The 23257-nt window shown below is 41.6% G+C and overlaps 2 protein-coding genes across 12 annotated transcripts in view; one reads left to right on the top strand and one right to left on the bottom strand.

Annotated features, from left to right (window-relative positions):
* crot (carnitine O-octanoyltransferase) overlaps positions 1–12131 on the top strand; it is a 54818-nt gene extending 42687 nt beyond the window's left edge. For 8 of the 11 annotated variants that reach the window (XM_078235066.1, XM_078235076.1, XM_078235093.1 and 5 more), the window contains 6 exons: positions 409–539; positions 1469–1592; positions 5428–5506; positions 5614–5707; positions 5840–5959; positions 9302–12129. In XM_078235066.1, coding sequence (XP_078091192.1) covers positions 409–539; positions 1469–1592; positions 5428–5506; positions 5614–5707; positions 5840–5959; positions 9302–9422 — 669 coding nt within the window. In that variant the 3' untranslated portion in view covers positions 9423–12129. Of the gene's footprint in view, positions 1–408; positions 540–1468; positions 1593–5427; positions 5507–5613; positions 5708–5839; positions 5960–9301 lie in introns of all 11 variants that reach the window. The other 3 variants (XM_078235146.1, XM_078235154.1, XM_078235137.1) reach the window with 2 other exon arrangements.
* A 7643-nt stretch (positions 12132–19774) lies between these two features.
* The window catches only part of abcb4 (ATP-binding cassette, sub-family B (MDR/TAP), member 4), a 114332-nt gene continuing 110849 nt past the window's right edge, over positions 19775–23257 (bottom strand). The window contains exon 28 of the mRNA XM_078235053.1: positions 19775–20207. Coding sequence (XP_078091179.1) covers positions 20007–20207 — 201 coding nt within the window. The 3' untranslated portion in view covers positions 19775–20006. The remainder of the gene's footprint in view (positions 20208–23257) is intronic.

The following is a 23257-nucleotide window of genomic DNA, read 5'->3' as shown; positions in this document are numbered from 1 at the left end:
GAGAATAGCTGGTGTGTGAAATGGAAAAAGACTTCGCACTACTGTAGGAGGACGTGCTTTTGTAAAGTTGAAGCTGAGTTCCATTGTTGGGGCAGGGCGGTAGAGACATTATTCTGAATCTAGCTGTGCTATACCTGATCCAGGGATGCGGGGTGTCTGAAATCGAAAGGCTTCTCTAGCACTATCCTCCCTCACCTTGATGAGCATGTTGAAAACGAATAGGAAATTCTTGCTCATGGATAGCCTGCTGAATTGAAGAACTAGGAGGTGGAGGAAATGCTGCTTGTATTAACTACAGTGATTAACTTTAGAATGGAAACATAAATCTATTTATGATCTTTTAAATGTTTTGTAATAAATAATTTTGAATCATTTCACATGTTTGCAGTAACTCATTTGGGTTTACAGGCATTGGATGTCCAAATTGTCAGTTATGCCTTCACTGCATTTGGAAAATCTTTGATCAAAAGTAAGAAGCTTCACCCAGACATATTTGTACAACTTGCACTTCAGTTGGCCTTCTACAAATTTCATGGACGGTAAGCATCATGAAGCAAATATCATATTTGTTCCACAATCGCACTTTAACTGCAAGGTGTTGAGTTGTTAAACTGAAAACACAAATTACTGCCACATAATAGTCATTAACATTAGGTAGCACTGGATGGTCTGAATGCAAATTCTTTGTTTCTACTTGCTTCTGTTTTGCTCACTCAAGTAAGGCAGATGTGGCTCAGCTGTTCAGCATTCTTGCCTCTGCGACAGAAGATTGTGATTTCAGGACACCACTTCAGCACAAAATCTAGGCTGACCTGCCAGTGCAGTACTGAGGGAGAGTTGTACTGTTGGAGGTGCCGCAACTTTGGTTTCAATCAAAGCACAGTAAGACGTCTCACAACACCAGGTTAAAGTCCAACAGGTTTATTTGGTAGCACAAGCTTTTGGAGTGTCACTCCTTCTTCACTTACTCGCTTCTGCTACCAAGTAAACCTGTTGGACTTTAACCTGGTGTTGTGAGACCTCTTACTGTGCTTACCCCAGTCCAGTGCCGGCATCTCCACATCATTTCAATCAAAGCCCCATCAGGTGGATGTAATAGAGCAGGAAAATTCTTTCGGTGTCTTGGCCAGTATTTATTCCTGAATTGACATCAGTAAAATGCATTGCCTGGTCTCATTGCTGTATGTGGGACATTGTTGTGTGATAATTGGCTGCTGTTTTCTGACATTACAACTGTGACTACATTGAGTGAGGGTTGTGAACTTTCAGTAATATTTTGTTCACCACCCTGTTTTTAAAGGAAATATTTAAGGCAGAAGAATTTTATTGACTTTGTAAAAATTGTTTAGTATCGTGAGTGGTTTGGGACATCAAACAAACTTTATTGTGGGCTGACAATATCGGAGATGTTTATAATTTTGTGATAGCTGTGAAAAGTAACCGAGCTTTCCAAATCAATTCCTCACAGACCTGGCTGCTGTTACGAGACTGCAACAACTAGACGTTTTTATCATGGCCGAACTGAGACAATGAGGCCCTGCACTGTTGAGGCTGTGGAATGGTGTCAAGCAATGCTGGATCCAGCAGCTTCTGTAGGTATTCAGTTAGTTAAACCATATTTTTCATTTAATGTTGTTCCATTCCTCCAGCCCTGTGCTTGCTTGTAGGTTTGTCAACATTCGTGGGTTTCCTCTGGGTGCTCCGGTTTCCTCCCACAGTCGAAAGATGTGCGGGTTAGGTTGATTGGCCGTGCTAAAATAAACCCTAGTGTCAGGGGGATTAGCAGGATAAATACGTGGGGTTGTGGGAATAGGGCTGGGTGGGATTGTGATCGGTCTGACTCAATGGGCTGAATGGCCTACGTCTGCACTGTTGGGATTCTATGATTCAAGCTTTGTCTTCCTTGTTACTGCAGCTGATAATTTAGATTTAAAAAAAGCATCAGAAATTATTGCATCCTTTTTTGCTTGTCCCGGATCTTGCTGTTAAAGAATGCTAATGGCTGCAGATTTTTTCAAGCAGATAACTGCACACAAGCTATCAGAAAGGCACTTGACTGTTAGATAATCTGTCCAAGATGCATTCATTAAAGGTGGCATTAGATGTGTACTGCAAAGTTGATGTCAACTATACAAATATATAAAAGCAATAGCGTATATATAAATATATATAAAGCATACACAAAACTGATAGCCAAGGCTTGTGGCTTGAAGGTGGGCCTGAGGAGGTGGGGGTTGACCCTCATGCCTGTGTAGTGTAGGAATAATAGCATATGTATAAAATATATATTATAATATATAAAGCATAAATAAAAATGTTACTTGAGTTGTGGGTAAGAGGATGCCCCACTATGCTGAGAGGTTGGTGGGCCAGCTGCATAGGTTGGATGAATCCTGGTTGCCTTGATGCCCATCAGGAATCCTGATTTTTGGGCATTGGAATTTCAGCAGGGCATCAGGATTCCTCTCAGATGTCAGATGAGGTCAGTGACTCCCACCAGGCAGGTTTTGAGCACTGTAAAGGAATAATTAATTTACTAAGAAATTGTCTAATGCACACCAGTGGAACTATAGTTTCTTTTATAGCTTGTAGGTTTTATTCAGTAATTTTCAGTTATTTGGAACTCGGTTGACGTTGTTAAAAATGATAAACCCAATGACTATTATTAAATCTGCACCAGGTTACTATCTTGAATGCGCTCCCCAATTACCTCGGTTCATGTAAGATTTTAAGTTTGTAGATATGCCAAAGAGTCAGGTTTACAGGATGGAAACAGGCCCTTTGGCCCAACTTGTCCATGCCGCCCCTTTTTCTTTTAAACCCCTAAGCTAGTCTCAATTGCCTGCATTTGGCCCATGTCTCCCTATACCCATCTTACCCATGTAACTGTTTAAATGCTTTTTAAAAGACAAAATTGTACCCGCCTCTACTACTACTTCTGGCAGCTTGTTCCAGACATTCACCATTCTCTGTGTGGAAAAAGTTGCCCCTCTGGACCCTTTTGTATCTCTCCCCTCTCACCTTAAACCAATGCCCTCTAGTTTTAGACTAGACCTTTGGGAAAAGATATTGAATATCTAGCTGATCTATCCCTTCATTATTTTATAGACCTCTATAAGATCATCCCTCAAGAGTTATCATAGAATCCCTACAGTACAGAAGGAGGCCATTTGGTCCATCGAACCTGCACTAACAACAATCCCAGACCCTATCCCCGTAACCCCACTTATTTACCCTGCTAATCCCCCTGACACTAAGGGACAATTTAGCATGGCCAATCCACCTAACCTGCACATCTTTAGACTGTTGGAGGAAACCGGAGAGCCTGGAAGAAACCCACGCAGACACGGGGAGAATATGCAAACTCCACGCAGACAATGACCCAAGGCCGGAATGGAACCTGGGTCCCTGCCGCTGTGAGGCAACAGTGCTAACCACTGTGCCACCCTTGTTTGAGCGGAAACTTGAACCATAACTTTGCTTTGAAAAACCAGCACCATTTGTGCTCAAGTTGTTGATTACTCCAAGGTGAAAACTCTATCCCTCTATTTCAGATAGTAACCTGGTGCAGATTTAATAATCGTCATTGGGCTTATCACAAAAATAAGCATTTTTAAGAATGTCCACTACATCACCTGAGTAACCTGATTTTAAATGACCAAAAAAAAAACTACAGGCTATAAAAAAAAAATCACTAATTTCACTGGTGGACATTAGACAATTTCTTAGCAAATTAAGTATACTTAAAAATGTTGAAAATCTGCCTTTGCTCTTAAAACAAATAGCTTGTCAAGAAGATGGAAGGCAGGTCAAAGCTGCCACCAGCAGGAATGTGGGTGTACTGCAGCTGTTTGTTCACAAATTCTACTGAACCCACTCAATTGCCTTGGGGAAGATTTCTAACACAATTCAAATTGCAAATAAAGCTCTACCAAATTTCTTCCTGACCAAAAAAAAAATAACTAGGCAGAATATCAAGATATTCACCCAACCTTACACTTCACATCATTCAACACTCATCAGTTATATCCCATAAGTGATGCACTCATTGTCCCAGTGGCATAAGTATCCCTCAGAGAAAATAATGATCTATTTCAGTCCTTTTCTTTATAACCTTCTGTCTCTTTTAAGGTTATTCAGTTTCGCTTTCGAAATGAGTAATTGGTGTGACATTAACTGCGATAGTTGGGAATGTATTTCACAGATCTCCTAGAAAGGAGTTTCCTTCTAGTCTTAATACTTACTTGAGCTCATTGATGTTAGACTACAGTCCACCAATTCTGTGTGCTGGAGTTAAATAGCAAGCTTATATAGAATCATAGAATGATACAACAAAGGAGGAGGCCATTCAGTCCATCACGTCCGGTGAGCTATCCAATAAATCCCACTCTCCTTCCATTTCCTGATAGCTGTCATTTTAGTGAACTTGATTGTGTCATCTTGATAGTCCCTTTTCCCAGTAAAGTATATTCAGCTTTGCAAACTGCTTTACAACATAGCTTTATCCTAAAGCCATCCCTGTTTCTTTTCTTCAATTGGTACCACTGTTTACAGTTTTGTGCTGTCTTGAAACTTTGAATGTTTAATTCATTCTTCCCACCCTTTAGTCAGAAGTAAATAATTCTTACCTGTGTGTGTTGTAGTTTCCCACAAAATGTGTTTTAATTATTCCTAATTACTAAGGCTTTGTGCCTTACCTCTCCACCTGGTACTTGTAGTCCATTTTTCCTAATTCTTCTATCTGAGTTCTTCATTTATTTACTAAATCAGTTCAGTGCATGGTGGCACAATGGTTAGCACTGCTGCCTCACAGCGCCAGAGACCTGTGTTCAATTCTGGCCTCGGGTCACTGTTTGTGTGGTGTTTTCACATTTTCCCTGTGTCTGCGTGGGTTTCCTCCGGGTGCTCCAATTTCCTCCCATAGTCCAAAGATGTGTGGGTTAGGTTGATTGGCCATGTTAAGTTAACTCTCGTGTCAGGGGGATTAGCAGGGTAAATATGAGTTTAAAGGAATAGGGCCTGGGTGGGATTGTTGTCAGTGCAGACTCGATGGGCCAAATGGCCTCCTTCTGCACTGTAGGGATTCTTTGATTCATTGATATGAGTAACTTGTGAATCTACCTTGACAGGTATGTGTGTTTAAATTGGCAAGCAGTGTAGCCAAGGGAACTAAGATATTGTTTCAAGGATATGGGCCAAGTGTTGGTAGATGGGAATAGGTGGGAGTTCAAGTGTTTCTCGCATGTTGGTGCAGACTCGATGGGCCAAAGGGCCTCTTCTGCACTGTATGATTCTAAGATTACACTAAATTAATTTCTCTGAACTGTGGTATGGTTTCTTCAACTGGAAATGCTTTTCCTTAATCTTTTTCCAACTCTCAATGTTGTGCAACCTCTTGTGTTCTAATTACTTAATACTCTATCCTAGAATATGAAACGTCAACAGCTGATGATGAAATCTTTTGCAAAGCATCACAAACTGATGACGGACTGTCAGAATGGTAGAGGTAAGTAACTTGGTTTCATTGATTTGGTATTTACTGTGATTCTAAATTAATATTTATAGATTTTATGTATAATTAATTAATACGCTCCAATTACATTAATACTTCAGGTTTTGACCGACACTTGCTGGGTCTGCTGCTTATAGCTAAACAGGAAGGTCTTGCTGTGCCAGAGCTCTATTCAGATCCTGCCTTTACTAAAAGGTAATTCTTGTTCCCTGTTTGACAGGCTACAACAAAATTAACATGGCTGTTACGGGCAAGATATAAGTTAGCCCACTGCATGCATTAATGACAATTTGCCATTAAGTTGCTTTCTTCATTTTTTTTAAACAGTGGTGGTGGAGGAAACTTTGTTCTTTCAACTAGCCTTGTTGGATATACTACAGTCCTGGGTGCTGTCCTTCCTATGGTCCACAATGGCTATGGATTTTTCTACCGTATCCGAGATGACAGGTAATTGTCGTAATGCAGGTTCAGGGTGTCTGCAGTATATGAAAAATGAGACAATTAAATGCATAGGAGAGAGCTTTATTCAGCAAAGATCAGATGCTACAGACATTAGATGCTCCTTAAAACTTAACTCTGTATGTAGGGTAGTAAGATGTGAAGAGGACACAAGGAGGCTACATAGGGATCGTAGATATATTAAGTGAGTGGGTATAGACCTGCCAAATGCAGAATAACATGGAAAAGCATGTAATTGTCCATTTTGGCAGGAAAAATAAAAAAAGAGCATATTATCTAAATGGTGAGAGATTGCAGAGCTCGATGCAGAGGGATCTGGGTGCCCTAGGTCATGACTCGCAAAAGGCTAATATGCAGCTTCAGCAAGTAATTAGGAAAACTAAGAGAATGTTATTGTTTGAATTGAATACAAAGGGAATTGAATACAAAAGTAGGATCTTGCTTCGGTTATACAGAACACTAGTTAGACCTAGAATACTGTGTAGAGCAGTATTGGTATTCTTTTTTAGGGAAGGATGTCAATAAGTTGAAATTAGTCCAGAGTATGTTGACTGAACTATTACATGGATTAGGTGGGTTGTCTTATAAGAAAAGATTGGACAGGCTAGGCTTGCATCTGCTGGAGTTTAAAAGATAAAGAGGTGGTTTGATTGAAGCAGCCAAGACTCTGAAGAGTATTGACAGAGTCGATGTGGAGAGGATGTTTCCTCTTGTGGGACAATCTAGAATTAGGGGTCATTATTTAAAAATAATGGGTTGCCCATTTAGGACTAACAGGAGGAGAATTCTCAGAAGTTTGAGTCTTTGGAACTCTCCCTGAAAAGGTGGTAGAAGCAAAGTCTTTGAATATTTTAAGGCAGAGGTAGATAGATTCCTGATGAGCATTGGGATGAAAGGTTATTGGGGCTAGGCGGGATGGTGGATAGCCGACTCCTGTTCCTATTTCCAATGTTTGCATATTTACCCAGTTTTTAGACCATCTGGCCTAATATCACCCTGTGTAGCTAGGTGTCTTAATTGTGTTTTATAATGTTCCTGTGAAATGCTGGACGTTTTATTATATGAAAGGTGCAGTATAAATCCGAGGGGTGGGTGGGGGGGATTCTCTCATCCCACTGCGCTGCTTCTGTAGTGCAGCAGGCCGGGAGACTCGAGCGGAGGCCGCTTTGCAGGCGCCATGGCTACTGCGCGTCACAGGCAGCCGGATTTCTGGCGCGTCGGCTCCAAATAATTTATGCAGATATTCATTTGCACACAATTTTAATATTATTAGCAGGCCCGGGATTGAAGTTTCTGGCCCTGCTAATGCCCCCCCCCCCCCACTAACAGTTGTTCACTCCAGCAGGGTTTAGTATAGTTCCCCAATTGCGGGGAGTTTTGGCCTGATCCCGCTGGAGTGAAGTGGGGGTAATCGAGGCCCTGGGGGGTGCCCCCTGAGCATTGCCACCTTGGCAGTGCCAGCCTGGACCCCCTGGCACTGCCCGAGTCAAAGTGCCAATGCCTAGGAGGCACCTTGGCACTGCCCACCAGGCATAAGGCAGTGCCATGGGGGTGGGAGCTGATAGGGGCGGGTCCTCTGGGGGTGATTGGTAGGGGTGGAAGGTCTCGCTGCCACTCTGCATTAGGGCTGAGGGAGGGAAGGAGGCCATCAATGTGGGGGGAGATGGTTGGGGGGGTGGAGATGGGGAGTGGGGATGGGGGGGGGAGGGGGGGGCGGGGGAGAGGGGGTCATCAGCCTGCTGGGGATGTCAGGGCTGCCAGCGGATTGAGTCAGTGATTGAGCTGGCCAGCGATCGGGAGACCGGCAGTGCGGAGCCACTGTGCATGCATCGATCTCGGCGCTGACAGATAAGCGCATGCCCGCTCAGCTCTATGCTGCCGGCCTCTCTAGCGGGAATAGGCCCCGTCCCCTGATTTTTCAGCATGATTTACGCTGAGACACTCTGCAGTGCACAGATTGTGGAAGATTCATTTTGAAACTCCCGCTGGAAAAAAAGTGCGATTTACTCCAATTTGTATGCAAGTTCGACACTTAGAATTTTCTTGGGAGGATTGCCACTACGATGTTGTCCAGAGATTTTTGTTATGCTTTTTTTCAGTTCCCATGAAAATGACAGGTAAACGCTCTGTAGTATTTAGAAGAAGGAAAAGCAAACAATGTAATACTTAAATTCTTTGCATGTAGATAAATATATGGCTGTGCAATATTCCCAAGTCTTCAATAGAAGTTCAGATTCAGGATGTTGATTTCTAAATCTGTTTTATTTCTGGGTTTAAGTAAGTGAACTTTAATCACTTCATGTCTTGGGCAGTGGAGCTGTAGGTAGAGATTTGATTCTAGGCATAAGGTGCTTGATGCCCACTCAGTATCTGGAATAGACACCATTGGGCCATATTCTCCTGGCGTTGTATTGGGGTACCCCAGTGATGGACCAGGGAATTCCTCTAGGAAGTTCCCACACAAGGATTTACCCAGAAATGGCCCAGTTGGACTAACTTCCCCTGGACAATTGCACTGGACTGGGAACGATCCAACAAAGTGAGCAGACACCGGACACTGACCCCCCCCCCCCCCCCCAAACTCACCATGCCCGGCCTAACTGTAATTGGCTCTTGCAGTTCTGAAGGCCCTGGCAAAAGTGGAAAAAGTGGCGACTTGCACATAGTTCAAACTGACTTTTTAAAATCTAGAATTGCTTTCAGAAACATTGAAATTCACGAGTATAACTAGTCATTTTGCAAGCTCTCTGAGGACTTTTGTTCCTTCTGACCCCTAAACACATCTTGAACTATGTCTCACAGTCAGCTCATTAACAAAGTAAGTACTTGACATGAGAGAATTTGCCCATTAAATGTATAAATCTCTTCTTTGTCGCATAAAATCACTAGGAAAAATGATGTATTTGAAATTACAAATACTAATTTACATTGAAAGATGCAGATTCAATTTTCTAACTTTTGTGAATACTAGAAATGGAGGCAGTGTGTTGTGAAATTGCACAATACAGGCACTTATCCATAGCGCCGTGCATGCTGACTTCTGGCTCCACCAGAAGCCAATCTTAGGCTCTAAAGATGGGAGAGAACTTTAGTACGTAGTACCATAAAATGCTTCTTGAACCATCCAGATTAAAAAGACCTTGCTTTCCTTTGGTGTGCCGATGGTGGTGGCTGTGGTAGAGCATCATGACATTGTATGACTTTTATGTGCGTTTCATGATGGAATTAATGTTCCATTCTTCTCACTCCAGGCATAAACATGGTGCAATTTTTGAGAAGTGAAGGCAGAAATGTTATTTTAAAAGTACAATTTGTCTTTTGCCCTAACAGGATTGTCGTTGCTTGTTCTGCCTGGAAGTCCTGTCCAGAGACTGATGCAGAAGAACTGTACCAGGAACTAGCTCAGTCCTTTCATGAAATGATCAAGTTGACAACAACAGCCCAGCTTTAAGCAGAGCCAAAAATGAACACACGCTGCTAAAATATTCTAAAATGATAATTCTTTATGTATTTGCATTAATATCGTAGTACTTAATGCATTATCTCCTGTGAAGCCTATGCTACAAATCTTTACTTGAAATAACAATATTCTTTTTTTGAATCACTACTTTGCAATATCAATGCAATGTTTTTGAAACTATGCACAATACAATGCAAAAAATGCAGAGACTGAAACCGCAGAAAGTAAAAATGGAATAATTACAAGGCAACTTTCACATTGTGTTTTTAGATTCAGCTTTTAATTGTGTGGAAAAGGAAAATGCCACAAATAATTATTAATTTTAATTCATCCTCGGTCAGTTTATTTCATAGAAACACTTTTTGGATCCAGGATTCTAAAAGTAGGAGTCAGACTCTTAATATCTAGAGTTTAAAAAAAAGTATTTTTAAGATGTGTAAATATGAAGTTAGAATTTATTTAATGTTTAGTATGTAAAGTAGAACTTCAATATTGGATTACTCTTTGAATTGTTTTACCTGTTTTTACAATTTGGGCATCTTTTGCTTAATTTTATAGTACCCATTAGATACTTACCAAGGTAAAACGCTGGCAAGAAGCTAATTACGGTGATTCTGCGCCCATTCTAAAGAAAGAGATTTACTCACCACTGATAGAAATGTGTTGAGTCTGCATGGTAAGGGTTGAACATGCAACAAGCAGAACCAGCAAACTAATTATTGATCAAATGTGAATTTTTTTTGTCAGTTGAACAAAATTAAAATGTACCAGCTTACAGTACCTGTGAAAGATTGTTTCAATCCATGATGAATAACAGGCTCTGGTGATAAATGAAGTGGATAACTGGTGAATTATTTGTTTAGCATCAATTTTATTATCCTAGTTATCTCAATTAAACATAATTTTTAAAAAGTGTATCAAATGTTTCACTTACTTTCTATTTATCTCACTGAACATAATATTCATTGGAAATAGAGAGATTTTTAAACAAGATTTAGCAGCTAGTGAGAGATTCTCAAATACTGCAGGTCAGCTGTGTTGCAACCTATCATAGAATCATAGAAACCCTACAGTGCAGAAGGAGGCCATTCGGCCCATCGAGTCTGCACCGACCACAATCCCACCCAGGCCCTACCCCCACATATTTACCCGCTAATCCCTCTAACCTACGCATCCCAGGACTCTGAGGGGCAATTTTTAACCTGGCCAATCAACCTAACCCGCACATCTTTGGACTGTGGGAGGAAACCGGAGCACCCGGAGAAAACCCACGCAGACACGAGGAGAATGTGCAAACTCCACACAGACAGTGACCCGAGCCGGGAATCGAACCTGGGGCCCTGGAGCTGTGAAGCAGCAGTGCTAACCACTGTGCTACGGTGCCGCCCAATGTTAATACTTAACACTAACAGATGAACTCATTTGGGTCCCTGCAGTTTAGTTTGTTGCTTTTAAACCGTATTCATTTTCACTTTTGATTTTTTCCCCAAACTAATGCCTAGTTCTGCATATATCTGGTCAATTTCACTTTGCTGTTTCATTCCCTTCAATCCTTTTCGCTAGATTTTCTTTTTTATGTTTGCCGCATCTATTTCTACCTTTTTCTGGTTTTTGTTTGCTTGCATTTCCTCTGACCCTTTTCTTCCTTCCTTGTTTAAATGATTTATCCTTATTTGCCCATCATTCTAGTTCATTAGCACTCTTCCTATTGAGTGTAGTAACATAGAAACTAGAAGCTGGAGTAAGCCATTCGGCCCTTCGAGCCTGCTCCGCCGTTCAGTTTGATCATGGCTGATTTATCGAATTCAATATCCAGATCCCCCCCACCCCCAATATCCCTTGATCCCTTTAGCCCCAAGAGCGATATCTAATTTCTTCTTGAAATCAGACGACGTTTTGGTCTCTGCTACTTTCTGTGGTAGTGAATTCCACACATTCACCACCCTCTGGGTGAAGAAATTTCTCCTCACCTCAGTTCTAAAATTACCCCTTATCCTCAAACTATAACCTCTAGTTCTGGACTCTACCACCATTGGGAACATTCTACCTGAATCTACTCTGTCTAACCTGGTTAGAATTTTGTAATCCGTTGCGTAAGAGTTCCTCCTTTCCCAGCATTGGCGTGAGGGTCCCTGAAACACTTATGTGTTTGAGCGATGTATTGAGCTTTCTGATATTATCGTTCCCTATTCTAGCATGTAGCAAGGGGGGGGGGCAATCTAAAGATGTTCGCCCTTTAAGTTCTGCTCCTTAAATCTGTTTTGTAATCTCTTCTGCGGGTCTTTCATATATCATTGGCTCCCCTTCCAAAATCTGCATACTCTGGAAAATGTCCTTTCCCTCCTGCCCAGGAGATAATGTACCTGGGGCTCTTCTCTAGCCTGCAAAAAAAGGGCACCTATTCCCTAACCATTAGGACACTCTTATTGCATTTCTAACTGAATTACTAATCTTTGTCTCTCTACATATAAAAAAAAGACTGGATTTGAACCACCTTGATTACTTACTGAAAATAAATGCTTGCATATTCTGCTCCTATATGGCAAAGGATGTCTCACAGAAAAATGCAGCTGTACTTGAACAATGTGGAAATAAGCAATAATTGCTCATGAAGAATAAATTGACTTATAAAAATAGTGTATCTCCAGCGGTATTGCTTACAGTATAAGGTCATGCTGATTTGTGTAGCAAATAATTCTTGTTCTGTTGGAAAATGAAATGGATTACCTGTAGCAATGGTCACAGAGTTGTTAATGTGGGTGTTATCCGAGGTCGGGTTGGAGGTTAACTGCTCAGTAAAGGTTGAATTACAAGATTGAAATTAAGGAATAAATAAATGATAAATTAAGAATGCTTTGTAAAGAATGAAATGCTGCATACAGGCTTGCAGTGGTCAGTAGATATGAGTAGCCAAGAGATGGTAATTAGCAAAAAGAATAAAGGAATGGTGGAGGCAAAAAAGTAAGAAACATCATTGGCTTCACTACTAAAGAGCAGTACTCTTTTTTCACAGTTAATCATTTGCAAGTTCCTTTCTAAATTATGTACAATCTGACTTGGGACTAAGAAACGCCGTACCTTCATAGTCACTGGCTTAAAATCCTGGAACTCCCTTCCTAATAGCACTGTGGGTGTACCTACACTACATGGACAACAGCAGTACAAGAAGGCAGCTCACCACCACCTTCTCAAGGGAAAGTAGGGATGGGCAATAAATGTTTGCCTTGCCAGCAATATTAATAACCCAAGAATTTTTGTTTAAAGTATGCAGAGACAGTGGTAGAAAGAGCTTGTGAAGTTAGGAGATAAGAAATTGCTGAAAAAAAAGTAATTCTATCTAAGGTTGAGTTCAGTTTTAATGACACCATGCATGCCTAAATAGATGATGTTGCCACAAGATCACCGCTAGGCCCAGCTCTCATAAACACATCTTTGATGGAATGACACCTAACCACCTACCCCTTGCCTATTTCTGATATAGATGATACGTTTGCTATATTTAAATCTGCCATTACATGTAAGAACTTCCTTACAAACCTTAACCGGCTTCATCATTCACCTTTGAAAGGAAGCTGTCAAATGAGCTACCTTTCCTCAACATGCTAGTTGAGAAATCTGCCAGTGGGTTCTCTACTATTGCCTGCTGCAAGCCTACCTTCACCGGTTAATATGTGCATTGAGATTGCTATAAAATTGGGATTATGTACCCAACCAGTCAATGCTTGCAAAACTCAAAACATAGGCTGGAATTTTACTGACACGCCTGCCTCAATTCTAGGGGTTGTTTAGGCTTGGAGAACGCTATTTTCCGTTGGCCTCAGCTGGGCATGCTGGTAAAATTCCACCCATAATATCCAACAGTAGTGGCACAGTGGTCAGCACTACTGCCTCACAGAGCCAGGGACCTGGGTTTGATTCCTATCTTGGGTCACTGGAGTTTGCACGTTCTCCCCGTGTCTGCGTGGGTTTCCTCCGGGTGCTCCAGTTTTCTCCCACAGTCTGAAAGACATGCTGGTTAGGTGCATTGACCCGAACAAGTGCTGAAGTGTGGCGACGAGGGAAATTTCATAGTAACTTCATTGCAGTGTTAATGTAAGCATTACTTGTGATTAAATAAAAATTTTAAACTAGATGTGATTCTGCAATTGGACAATACTTGCTAAACAATCCCGATTGTACTGAGAATTACACTGGAAATCAATTTGGGATTACCAGTCAGGCTCAGAGTGGCTTACTTATGCATGCTAGAAGATATCTGGAGCCGCCTCCAGCCACTCACTGGAGGAGGAAACTCCACAAATATCCCCATCCTCAATGGTGGAGGAGCCCAGCACATCAGTGCAAAAGATAAGGCAGCAATCTTCAGCCAGAAGTGCTGAGTGGATGATCCATGTTGGCCTCCTCTAGTGGTCCCCAGCATTTCAAATGCCAGTCTCCAGTCAATTTGATTCACTCCACATGATATCAAGAAACGGTTGGAGGCACTGGATACTGCAAAGGCAATGGGCCCTGAAAACATTCTGGCAATAGTATTAAAGACTTGCTGCTCCCCTAGCCAAGCTCTTCCAGTACAGTTACAACACTGGCATCTACCCAACAATGTGGAAATTTACCCAGGTATGTCCTGTACACAAAAAGCAGGACAAATCCAACCCAGCCAATTACCGCCCAGTCTACACTCGATCATCAGTAAAGTGATGGAAGAGGGTCATCAACAGTGCTATCAAGCAGCACCTGCTCAGAGATGCCCAGTTTTGGTTTTGCCAGGGTCACTCCGCTCCTAACTTCATTACAGATTTGGTTCAAACATGGACAAAAGAGCTGAATTCCAGAGGTGAGGTCAGAGTGACAGCCCTTGACATCAGGGCTACATTCGACCAAGTGTGGCATCAAGGAGCCCTAGCAAATCTGGAATCAATGGATTTCAGGGGGCAAACTCTCTGCTGGTTGGAGTCATACATAGGGAGATGGTTGTGGAGGGTCAGTCGTGTCAGCTCCAGGACATCTCTGCCGGAGTCCCTTAGGGTAATGTCATAGGCCCAACAATCTTCAGCTGCTTCATCAATGACTTTCCCTTCATCATAAGATCAGAAGTAGGGATGTTCACCGACGATTGCACAATGTTCAGCACCATTCGTGACTCCTCAGATACTGAGGAGTCCATGTTCAAATGCAACAAGATCTGGACAATATCCAGGCTTGGGCTGACAAGTGGCAAGTAACATTTGTGCCACACAAATACCAGGCAATGACCATCACCGATAAGAGACACTAATCATCGCCCCTTGACATTCAATAGTGTAACCATCACTGAATCCCCCACTGTCAACACCCTTGGGGTTACCATTGATCAGGAACTCAACTAGACTCACCACATAAACACAATGGCTACAAGAGCAGGTCAAAGGCTAGGAATACTACGGCGAGTAACTCACCTCCTGATTCCCCAGAGCCTATCCATCATCTACAAGGCACAAGTCAGGAGTGTGATGGAATACTCCCCACTTGCCTGGATGGGTGCAGTTCCAACAACTCGAAGCTTGACACCATCCAGGACAAAGCAGCCCACTTGATTGGTACCACATCTACAAACATTCAATCCCTCCACCACCGACGGTCAGTAGCAGCAGTGTGTACTATCTATAAGATGCACTGCAGCAATTCACCAAAGATCCTTAGACAGCACCTTCCAAACCCATGACCACTTCTATCTAGAAGGGCAGCAGATACATGGGAACACCACCATCTGCAAGTTCCCCTCTAAGTCACTCACCATCCTGCCTTGGAAATATATCACCGCTCCTTTGCAGTCGCTGGATCAAAATCCTGGAATTCCCTCCCTAGTGGCATTGTTGGTCAACCCACAGAACATGGACTGCAGCGATTCAAGAAAGCAGCTCACCACCACCTTCTCAAGGGCAACTAGGGATGGGCAATAAATGCTGGCCAGCCAACGACACCCATGTCCCACGAATGAATTTTTAAAAATGTATATTCGCACACAGGGCCCTGTCCTTTGCAAACAGAAGGAATATGTCCACACATTGCAACTATTTCATCTAAACAAAAGCTTAGGGAATAGTCATTCTGTGGTTCATTCCCCAGAGCAATGCCTTGACCAATCAGAGTCGAGCTGCCCAGTTTGAATTTGAATGAAGCTGGACAGCTAACTGCTCCCATGCTGCATTGAGCATCGCAATGTCTCCACCAATCAGAGTACACTTGCCAACCAATCAGCGCTCTCTTCTCATGCAGTACAAATTGTTGTTTCCCCATTAACAGTTCGATAATTTCTTGCGAGTTATCCTGATGAGGATAAGACAAAAAGCTTTTACCAGCAATACTTAATTTCTGCATTTACCAAACAATTTGAATAGGTAGAGAAATATTTGGTTATTTTCTAAAAGGTGTATTTTATAATTCTGTGTAAATCACTTCACAGTTTGGTTAAGTTGCTTGATTTGAAAGATTTACATAAGCAAGTCAGCCAGCCAGTGCTGAATGTAAATTTGATGGTAACCAACTTTCTTCAATTTGGTTTGGTGATTTAAAAATTAAGTTTGCACTAATAATTTACTACTGGCAGTAATTTTGGTTGATTTTTTTTGAAGTTGATTTTTAAATTAAATTTCACCAATATGGACCAAATCAAAATAAAGTAAAATCATTGTAGTTATGTAATATTTGTAGTTATGCAGTTGCTTTGTGTTACTTTGTGCTCACTTGTGCCATGGCTTAGAAGTTTGTGGGTTCAAATTTCACTCCAGGCACATGAGCACAAAATCTAGGCTGATGCTCCAGTGTGATACTGAAAGTGTTTTGCAGTCTTTATGAGATGTAAAACCAAGATACTTGTAAAATATCCCATTGCATAGATTAGGAGCAAGAGGGTAGCAAAAGAAAGAGTAGGTCCACTCAAGGACAATGGAAGGGAAGTTATGCATGGAACCACAAGAAGTGGGTGAAAACTTTAATGAGTACTTTATATCAGTATTCACCAAGGAGGAGGATATGATGGATGTTGAGGTCAGGGATAGGTGTGTGGACGCTGTAGAGAATGTCAATACATCAAAGAAGGAAGTGTTGAGTTTCCTAAATTGCATTAAGGTGGACAAGTTTCTGGGGCTGGATGAGATCTATCCCAGGTTACTGTGGGAGGTAAGGGGAGAAATAGTTGGGGCCTTAACAGGTATCTTCCCATCCTCTTTGACCACAGGTGATGTTCCAGAGGACTGGAGAATAGCCAGTGTTGTTCCCTTGTTTAAGAAAGGAAGCAGGGATAATCCAGCAAATTATAGGCCGGTGAGCCTGACATCAGTGGTGGGGAAACTTTTGGAGAAGATACTGAGGGACAGGATAAATGCACATTTGGAGGAAAATGCTCTAGTTAGTGACTGACAGGGAAAGTCATGTCTCACCAACTTGATTGAGTTTTTTGAAGAGGTGACAAAGAAAATTGATGAGGGAAGGGCTGTGGATGTAGTTTATATGGACTTTAGTAAGGCATTTGACAAGGTCCCACATGGCAGACTGGTACAAAAACTAAAATCACATGGGATTCGGGGTGAGCTGTTTAGATGGATACAGAACTGGCTTAGTTATAGAATAGGGTAAGAAGTTTAACAACACCAGGTTAAAGTCCAACAGGTTTATTTGGTAGCAAAAGCCACAAGCTTTCGGAGCTTTAAGCCCCTTCTTCAGGTGAGTGGGAATTCTGTTCACAAACAGGGCATATAAAGACACAAACACAAACCCCGGTAAATTGAGCTTGTGTCTTTATATGCCCTGTTTGTGAACAGAATTCCCACTCACCTGAAGTGAGGCTTAAGGCTCCGAAAGCTTATGGCTTTTGCTACCAAATAAACCTGTTGGACTTTAACCTGGTGTTGTTAAACTTCTTACTGTGTTTACCCCAGTTCAACGCTGGCATCTCCACATCTTAGTTATAGAAGACAGTGAGTAGAGGTTGAAGGGTGTTTTTCAGAGATCTATAGCTAGTGGTGTTCCACAGGACCCTGCTGAGACCTCTGTTGTTTACAGTATATATAAATGATCCAGAGGAAAATGTGTGTAGTCTGATTAGTAAGTTTGCAGATGACACAAAGATTGGCAGAGTTGCTGATAGTGCCGAGGATTGTCGGAGGATACAACAGGATATAGATAGATTGGAGACTTGGGCACAGAAATGACATATGGAGTTTAATCTGGACAAATGCGAGGTGATGCATTTTAAAGGATCTAATTTAGGTATGAATTATACTGTAAATGGCAGAAACCTTAGGAACATTACAGAGGGATCTGGACATGCAGGTCCACAGTTCCCTAAAAGATGGTCAAGGTGACTAAGAAGGAATATGGTATGCTTGCCTTCATTGAGTACAGGAGTTGGGAAATCATGTTGCAGCTATATAAAACCTGGTTAGGCCACAATTTAAGTATTGCGTGCAGTTCTGGTCACCACATTATCAGAAGGACGTGGAAACTTTGGGAAGAGTGCAAATAAGGTTCACCAGGATGTTGCCTTGTCTCGAGGATGTTGGCTATGAGGAGAGATTGAATAAACTAGGATTGTTTTCACTGGAAAGACAGAGGCTGAGGGGAGACCTGATAGAGGTGTACAAAATTATGAGAGGCATAGACAGCATGGAGGCTTTTTCCAAAGCTGGAAGTGTCAATTACAAGGGGACACAGGTTCAAGGTGAGAGGGGGAAAGTTTAAGGGAGATGTGCGGGGGAAGTTTTTCACGCAGAGAGTGCTGGGTGCCTGAAATGCACTGCCAGAGGATGTGGTGGAAGCAGGCACATTTGCAACAAGTCAGAGGCATCTGGATGGGTGCATGAATAGGGAAGGAATAGAGGGATACGGGCCGAGTAAGGGCAGAATTTATTTTTAGTTCGGGCATCATGATTGGCACAGGCTTGGAGGACCGAAGGGCCTGTTCCAGTGCTGTACTTTAATTTGTTCTACTATTTCAAAGAAGAGCAATGACAGGGGGCATGATGAGCCAACTGAATTCCGAAAATTTCTGTTTCTAGCTTGTTTTTCTGGAGTCCTGACCGATATTTAAGTTTATTATTTATTAATGTCACAAGTAGGCTTACCTTAACACTGCAATGAAGTTACTGCCTAACTTAATCTGAGTTTGTTTATTTGGTTTGACCTAAAAAGAGGGCAATGAAGTTGCTGTGAAAATCCCCTAGTCGCCACACTGGCGCCTGTTCAGGTACACTGAGGGAGAATTTAGTATGGCCAATGCACCTAACCAGCACATCTTTCAGATTGTGGGAGGAAATCAGAGCAGACATGGGCAGAATGTACGGACTCCGCACAGGGAGTGACCCAAGCCGGGAATTGAACTCAGGTCCCTGGCGCTGTGAGGCACAGTGCTAACCATCTGGCCCATTTATATCTCAGCCAGATTAACTGAAAAATTACCTGGTTATTAGCATATTGGTGTGTATGGAACCTTGTCTTCAAATTAGTTGTTGCGTTGCCTCCATTACACCAGTGACAACATTTCAAATGTACTTCATTGTGCATTGCTGTGGGGCGTCCTCAGGTCAGGAAAAGCCCTATAAACTAATCTCTGATTTATTTAAGGTTGCCCTTCAATTAAGAAGTTTAAAGAGAAATTCCCTTCCAAAGTCTATGCAAAAGCAAATTTTGCAGACCAAGAACTTTTAGTTTTCTAACTTCTCCCCTCCTTCAATTCTGAAGAAGAGTCACATTTGACTTGAAATATTAACTGTTTTGCTCTTCACAGATGCTACCAGACCTGCCGAGTATTTCTGGCATTTTGTTTTTATTTCAGATTTCCGGCATCCTCAACATTTTGCTTTTGTTCGTTCTTTGGATCTGGGGATTGCTGCCATTTGTTGCCCATTCTTAATAGCCCTCGAGAAGGTGATGGCAATGTGTGTTAATCTCTAGCTTGCTCAGAAATGTACCAACTCTAACTGGGCTCGAGGTTATATTGACAGTAACCTTCTAAGTAACTTCATTTTAGAGTGAATGTCGTATCTCCATTAGTTTACCTACACTGATGCTCAATAAAGTAAGTAACGGGATAGGGGAAATAGGTGAGCTTAATACTGTGGGGAAATATTACCAAAGTGGCTTCACAGGATGCAGTCTGATTCAAAAAGCATGAAGGAAGAAATAAAGAAAAACACCCATTTTACCACCGTTGTACTTAAGATTGAATTTTCACTATCTACCTGGAATATTTGAGAGGTAAGCAATCTTCAGTTTTCTTTTTCATCCACAATATCTCACCTTTTCTAAATGGTCAAACAGGTTTGATTAAGAACTGGGGAACCAAATTTACTCCATTACTTTCGTATACACACAAACTGGCATTTTAATCTGTATTGTCTTGATGAATGTACAATTAGCTGTAATCCTGTTAGGATATTCTTGCTACATTAACAAACACTACATAAATAAAATATGGGTGCTTTTCCAAGGGTTTATTTTTATTGGCATTGAACAGAAATTATAATGAAACTACAAATTATACATTTTGAATAACTGCATTTTGGTTACTTCATATTCTTTTACTTTCCCTTAAGTCACTCAGTTTCGCCCCATTTGTGCATTCACTAGGCTGTAGTAAAGAGCCTGGTTAGCAAGAAGTTGTTGATGTGTTCCTTCCTCTGCAATCCGACCATTATTAAACACTGCTATTTTGTTGGCATTTTGGATAGTAGATAGGCGATGAGCTATTACAATGCAGGTACGACCCTCTCTTGCTTTGTCCAGCGCCTCTTGAACAACCTGTTAAATTGGATAAAGTGATAAAATGAACCATGTCAACAGCTCAAGTTTGATGATTGAGTTGAGTTTTTTCAAAATATATCCGACCAATGTTTGTTAATGTTTTTTCTTTATTCATTCCTGGGACATGGGCGTTACTGGCTGGCCAGCAATTATTGCCCTTCCCTATTTCTCCGAGGGCAGTTGGGAGTCAACCACATTGCTGTGGCTCTGGAGCCACATGAAGGCCAGACCAGGTAAGGACAGATTTCCTTCTCTAAAGGACATTAGTGATCCAGATGGGTTTTCTCGACAATTGTTTCATGGTCATTCTTAATTCCAGATATTTTTTATTGAATTCAAATTCCGCCATCTGCCGTGGCGGGATTCGAACCAGAGTCCCCAGAACATGAGCTGAATTCCCCAAAATTGATAGCTTTGCAATTATATATCTGTATGGAATGCACACAGACCAATTTACCAAAGAAAATTAGGTCACATCCGCAGCATAACCAAGGTTGGAAACTATCAAAAGCTGAAAAAGAATTATGCCCAACATTCTCTTCATTGGCCCTTTGAACTTCACTCCACCCAAATCCCAATTGCAAAAACCTACCTCTAACATCCTAATCTGCAATAGGTCCCTCATGTCCATTATCCTTTATCTTCACTAAACTCCACTGAATCTTTGTCAGAATTGAATTGGAAATCCTTATCCTTGTTTCCAAGTTCCACTATGACCTTGGCCCACGTTACTTGTGCAACCACTTCCAATTAAACATTCCAACCCACCACTATCTGAGTCCAGTGCAAAAGAATCTCTGCAGTGCATAAGGAGGCCATTCAACCTATGGAGTCTGTACTGACTCTCAGACAGAACATCTTATCCAGGCCCACCCCGCTGCCCTATCCCAGCCATCCCACATAGTTACCCCACTAATCCCCCTAACCTACATGTCTTGGGACACTAAGGGAGAATTAGTCAATCCACCTAACCTGCACATCTTTGGACTCTGGGAGGAAACCGGAGCACCCGGGGAAAACCCACACAGATTCGGGGAGAATGTGCAAACTCCACACAGTCTCCCAAGGCTGGAATTGAACTGGAGCCCATATTTTTCTTCTCAATCATCCACTCAACCATTAGCCATCTTGGCCCTACTCTGGAACTTTCCTTCCTGTTGAATTTAAATAAAACCAATGACATAGGTTTGAGAGATGAGCTGGAGCAGGTAAATTGGGAAATTAAATTAAATTATATTATTGGAGATGAGTAATGGTGAACATTTCATAACTTTTCAATGAATCTACAGTCCATTGAGAAATAAAAAACTCCATAGGCAAAGCGATCCATTCACAGATAACTAAAATGGTTAAAGATACAATCAGACGGCACGGTAGCACAGTGGTTAGCACTGCTGCTTCACAGCTCCAGGGACCTGGGTTCGATTCCCGGCTTGGGTCACTGTCTGTGTGGAGTTTGCACATTCTCCTCGTGTCTGCGTGGGTTTCGTCCGGGTGCTCCGGTTTCCTCCCACAGTCCAAAGATGTGCGGGTTAGGTTGATTGGCTGTGCTAAAAATTGCCCCTTAGAGTCCTGAGATGTGTAGGTTAGAGGGATTAGCGGGTAAATATGTAGGGATATGGGGGTAGGGCCTGGGTGGGATTGTGGTCGGTGCAGACTCGATGGGCCGAATGGCCTCCTTCTGCACTGTAGGGTTTCTATGATTCTATGATTAAGCAATGGTAAGCCTGAGGATTGGGAGCATTTTAGAAACAAGCAAGGGATGCCAAATGATTAATAAAGGAGGCAAAAGACAGAATGAGAGCAAACAAGCCAGAAATACAAAAAAAATTGCAAGAATTTCTACAAATCTCTATCAAGAAAGTAGATAAAATTAACATGGGTCCCTTAGAGACTGCATCAAGGAGGATTACAATGGATTTAAGAAAATGGCAGAAATGTTGGACCAATATTTTATATCTGTCTTCATAGTAGAACACACTACATACCAGAATAAATGGTGAATCAAGAATCTATTGAGTGAGGAACTTAAAGTAATTAATTTCAGTGGAGTAAAAATACTGGAGGAATTCATGGTGTTCAAAACTGACAGTCCGATGGTCTACATCCTAGGATTCTGAAAGGTGCTTGCAGAGATGCAATGGCTGTGATCTTCCAAATGTTCCTAGATTCTGTAACTGTCCCAGTAGATTGAAAGGTAGCAAATATAGCCTTGTTTTTCACAAGGGAGTGTGAGAGAAAACAAAGATCTTCAGAGCAGTTAGCCTGACATCAGTCATAATGCTGGAATCCAATATTAAGGAAATGGTAACAGTGCACTTAGTAAACTAAATATAATTAGGCTAAATTAACATTTTTTTAATGAAAGGGAATTAAGTAGTATAAAAGGTGGATACAGTATATTTCAATTTTCAACAGGCACGCGCGAAGGTGCGACACAATGTTGTTGTGAAGGGTTCATGGAGTTGTGGGTATGGATGTAAGATTGCTTGAAGGACTGAATGCAGAGTGTAAGGGATCCAAATTTAGTGATAATACAAAGTTAAATGGGAAAATAAACTAAAAGGAGGATAGACAGAGTCTGCAAATGGATAGAGACAGGCTAAGTGAGTAGTAAAGGATTGACAGTTTGAGAATATAAGGAAATGTATGGTTATTCACTTTGGTGGAAAGAACAGGAAAATAATATTTTTTAAACGGTAAGAAGCTATTAATTGTTAGTGTTGAGAGGAATCTGGATGTTCTTGCACAAGAAACATAGATGGCTAACGTAAGGGGGTTGGAGTACAACAATAAGGAAGTCTTGCTACAATTGTACAGAGCTTTGGTAAGACTATACACGGAGTACCATGCACAGTTTTGCTGCTGACCTAAAAGGGGTGCAACAAAGTTTCACTAGAATGAATCCTGGAATGAGAGGGTTGTCAGATGAGGAGAGATTGAGTAGAGTGTATCTGCACCTACTGCAATTTAGAAGGATGAGAGGTGATCTCATTGAAATATATAAAATGCATAAGGCTAGATGCTGAGGTGGTTTTTACTCCTGG

The sequence above is a fragment of the Mustelus asterias genome, chromosome 2, assembly GCF_964213995.1.
Source record: "Mustelus asterias chromosome 2, sMusAst1.hap1.1, whole genome shotgun sequence".
NCBI classification, from domain to species: Eukaryota; Metazoa; Chordata; class Chondrichthyes; order Carcharhiniformes; family Triakidae; genus Mustelus; species Mustelus asterias.
The sequence above is the reverse complement of the archived record's forward strand: the minus strand, read 5'-3'. Positions and strand labels throughout refer to the sequence as shown.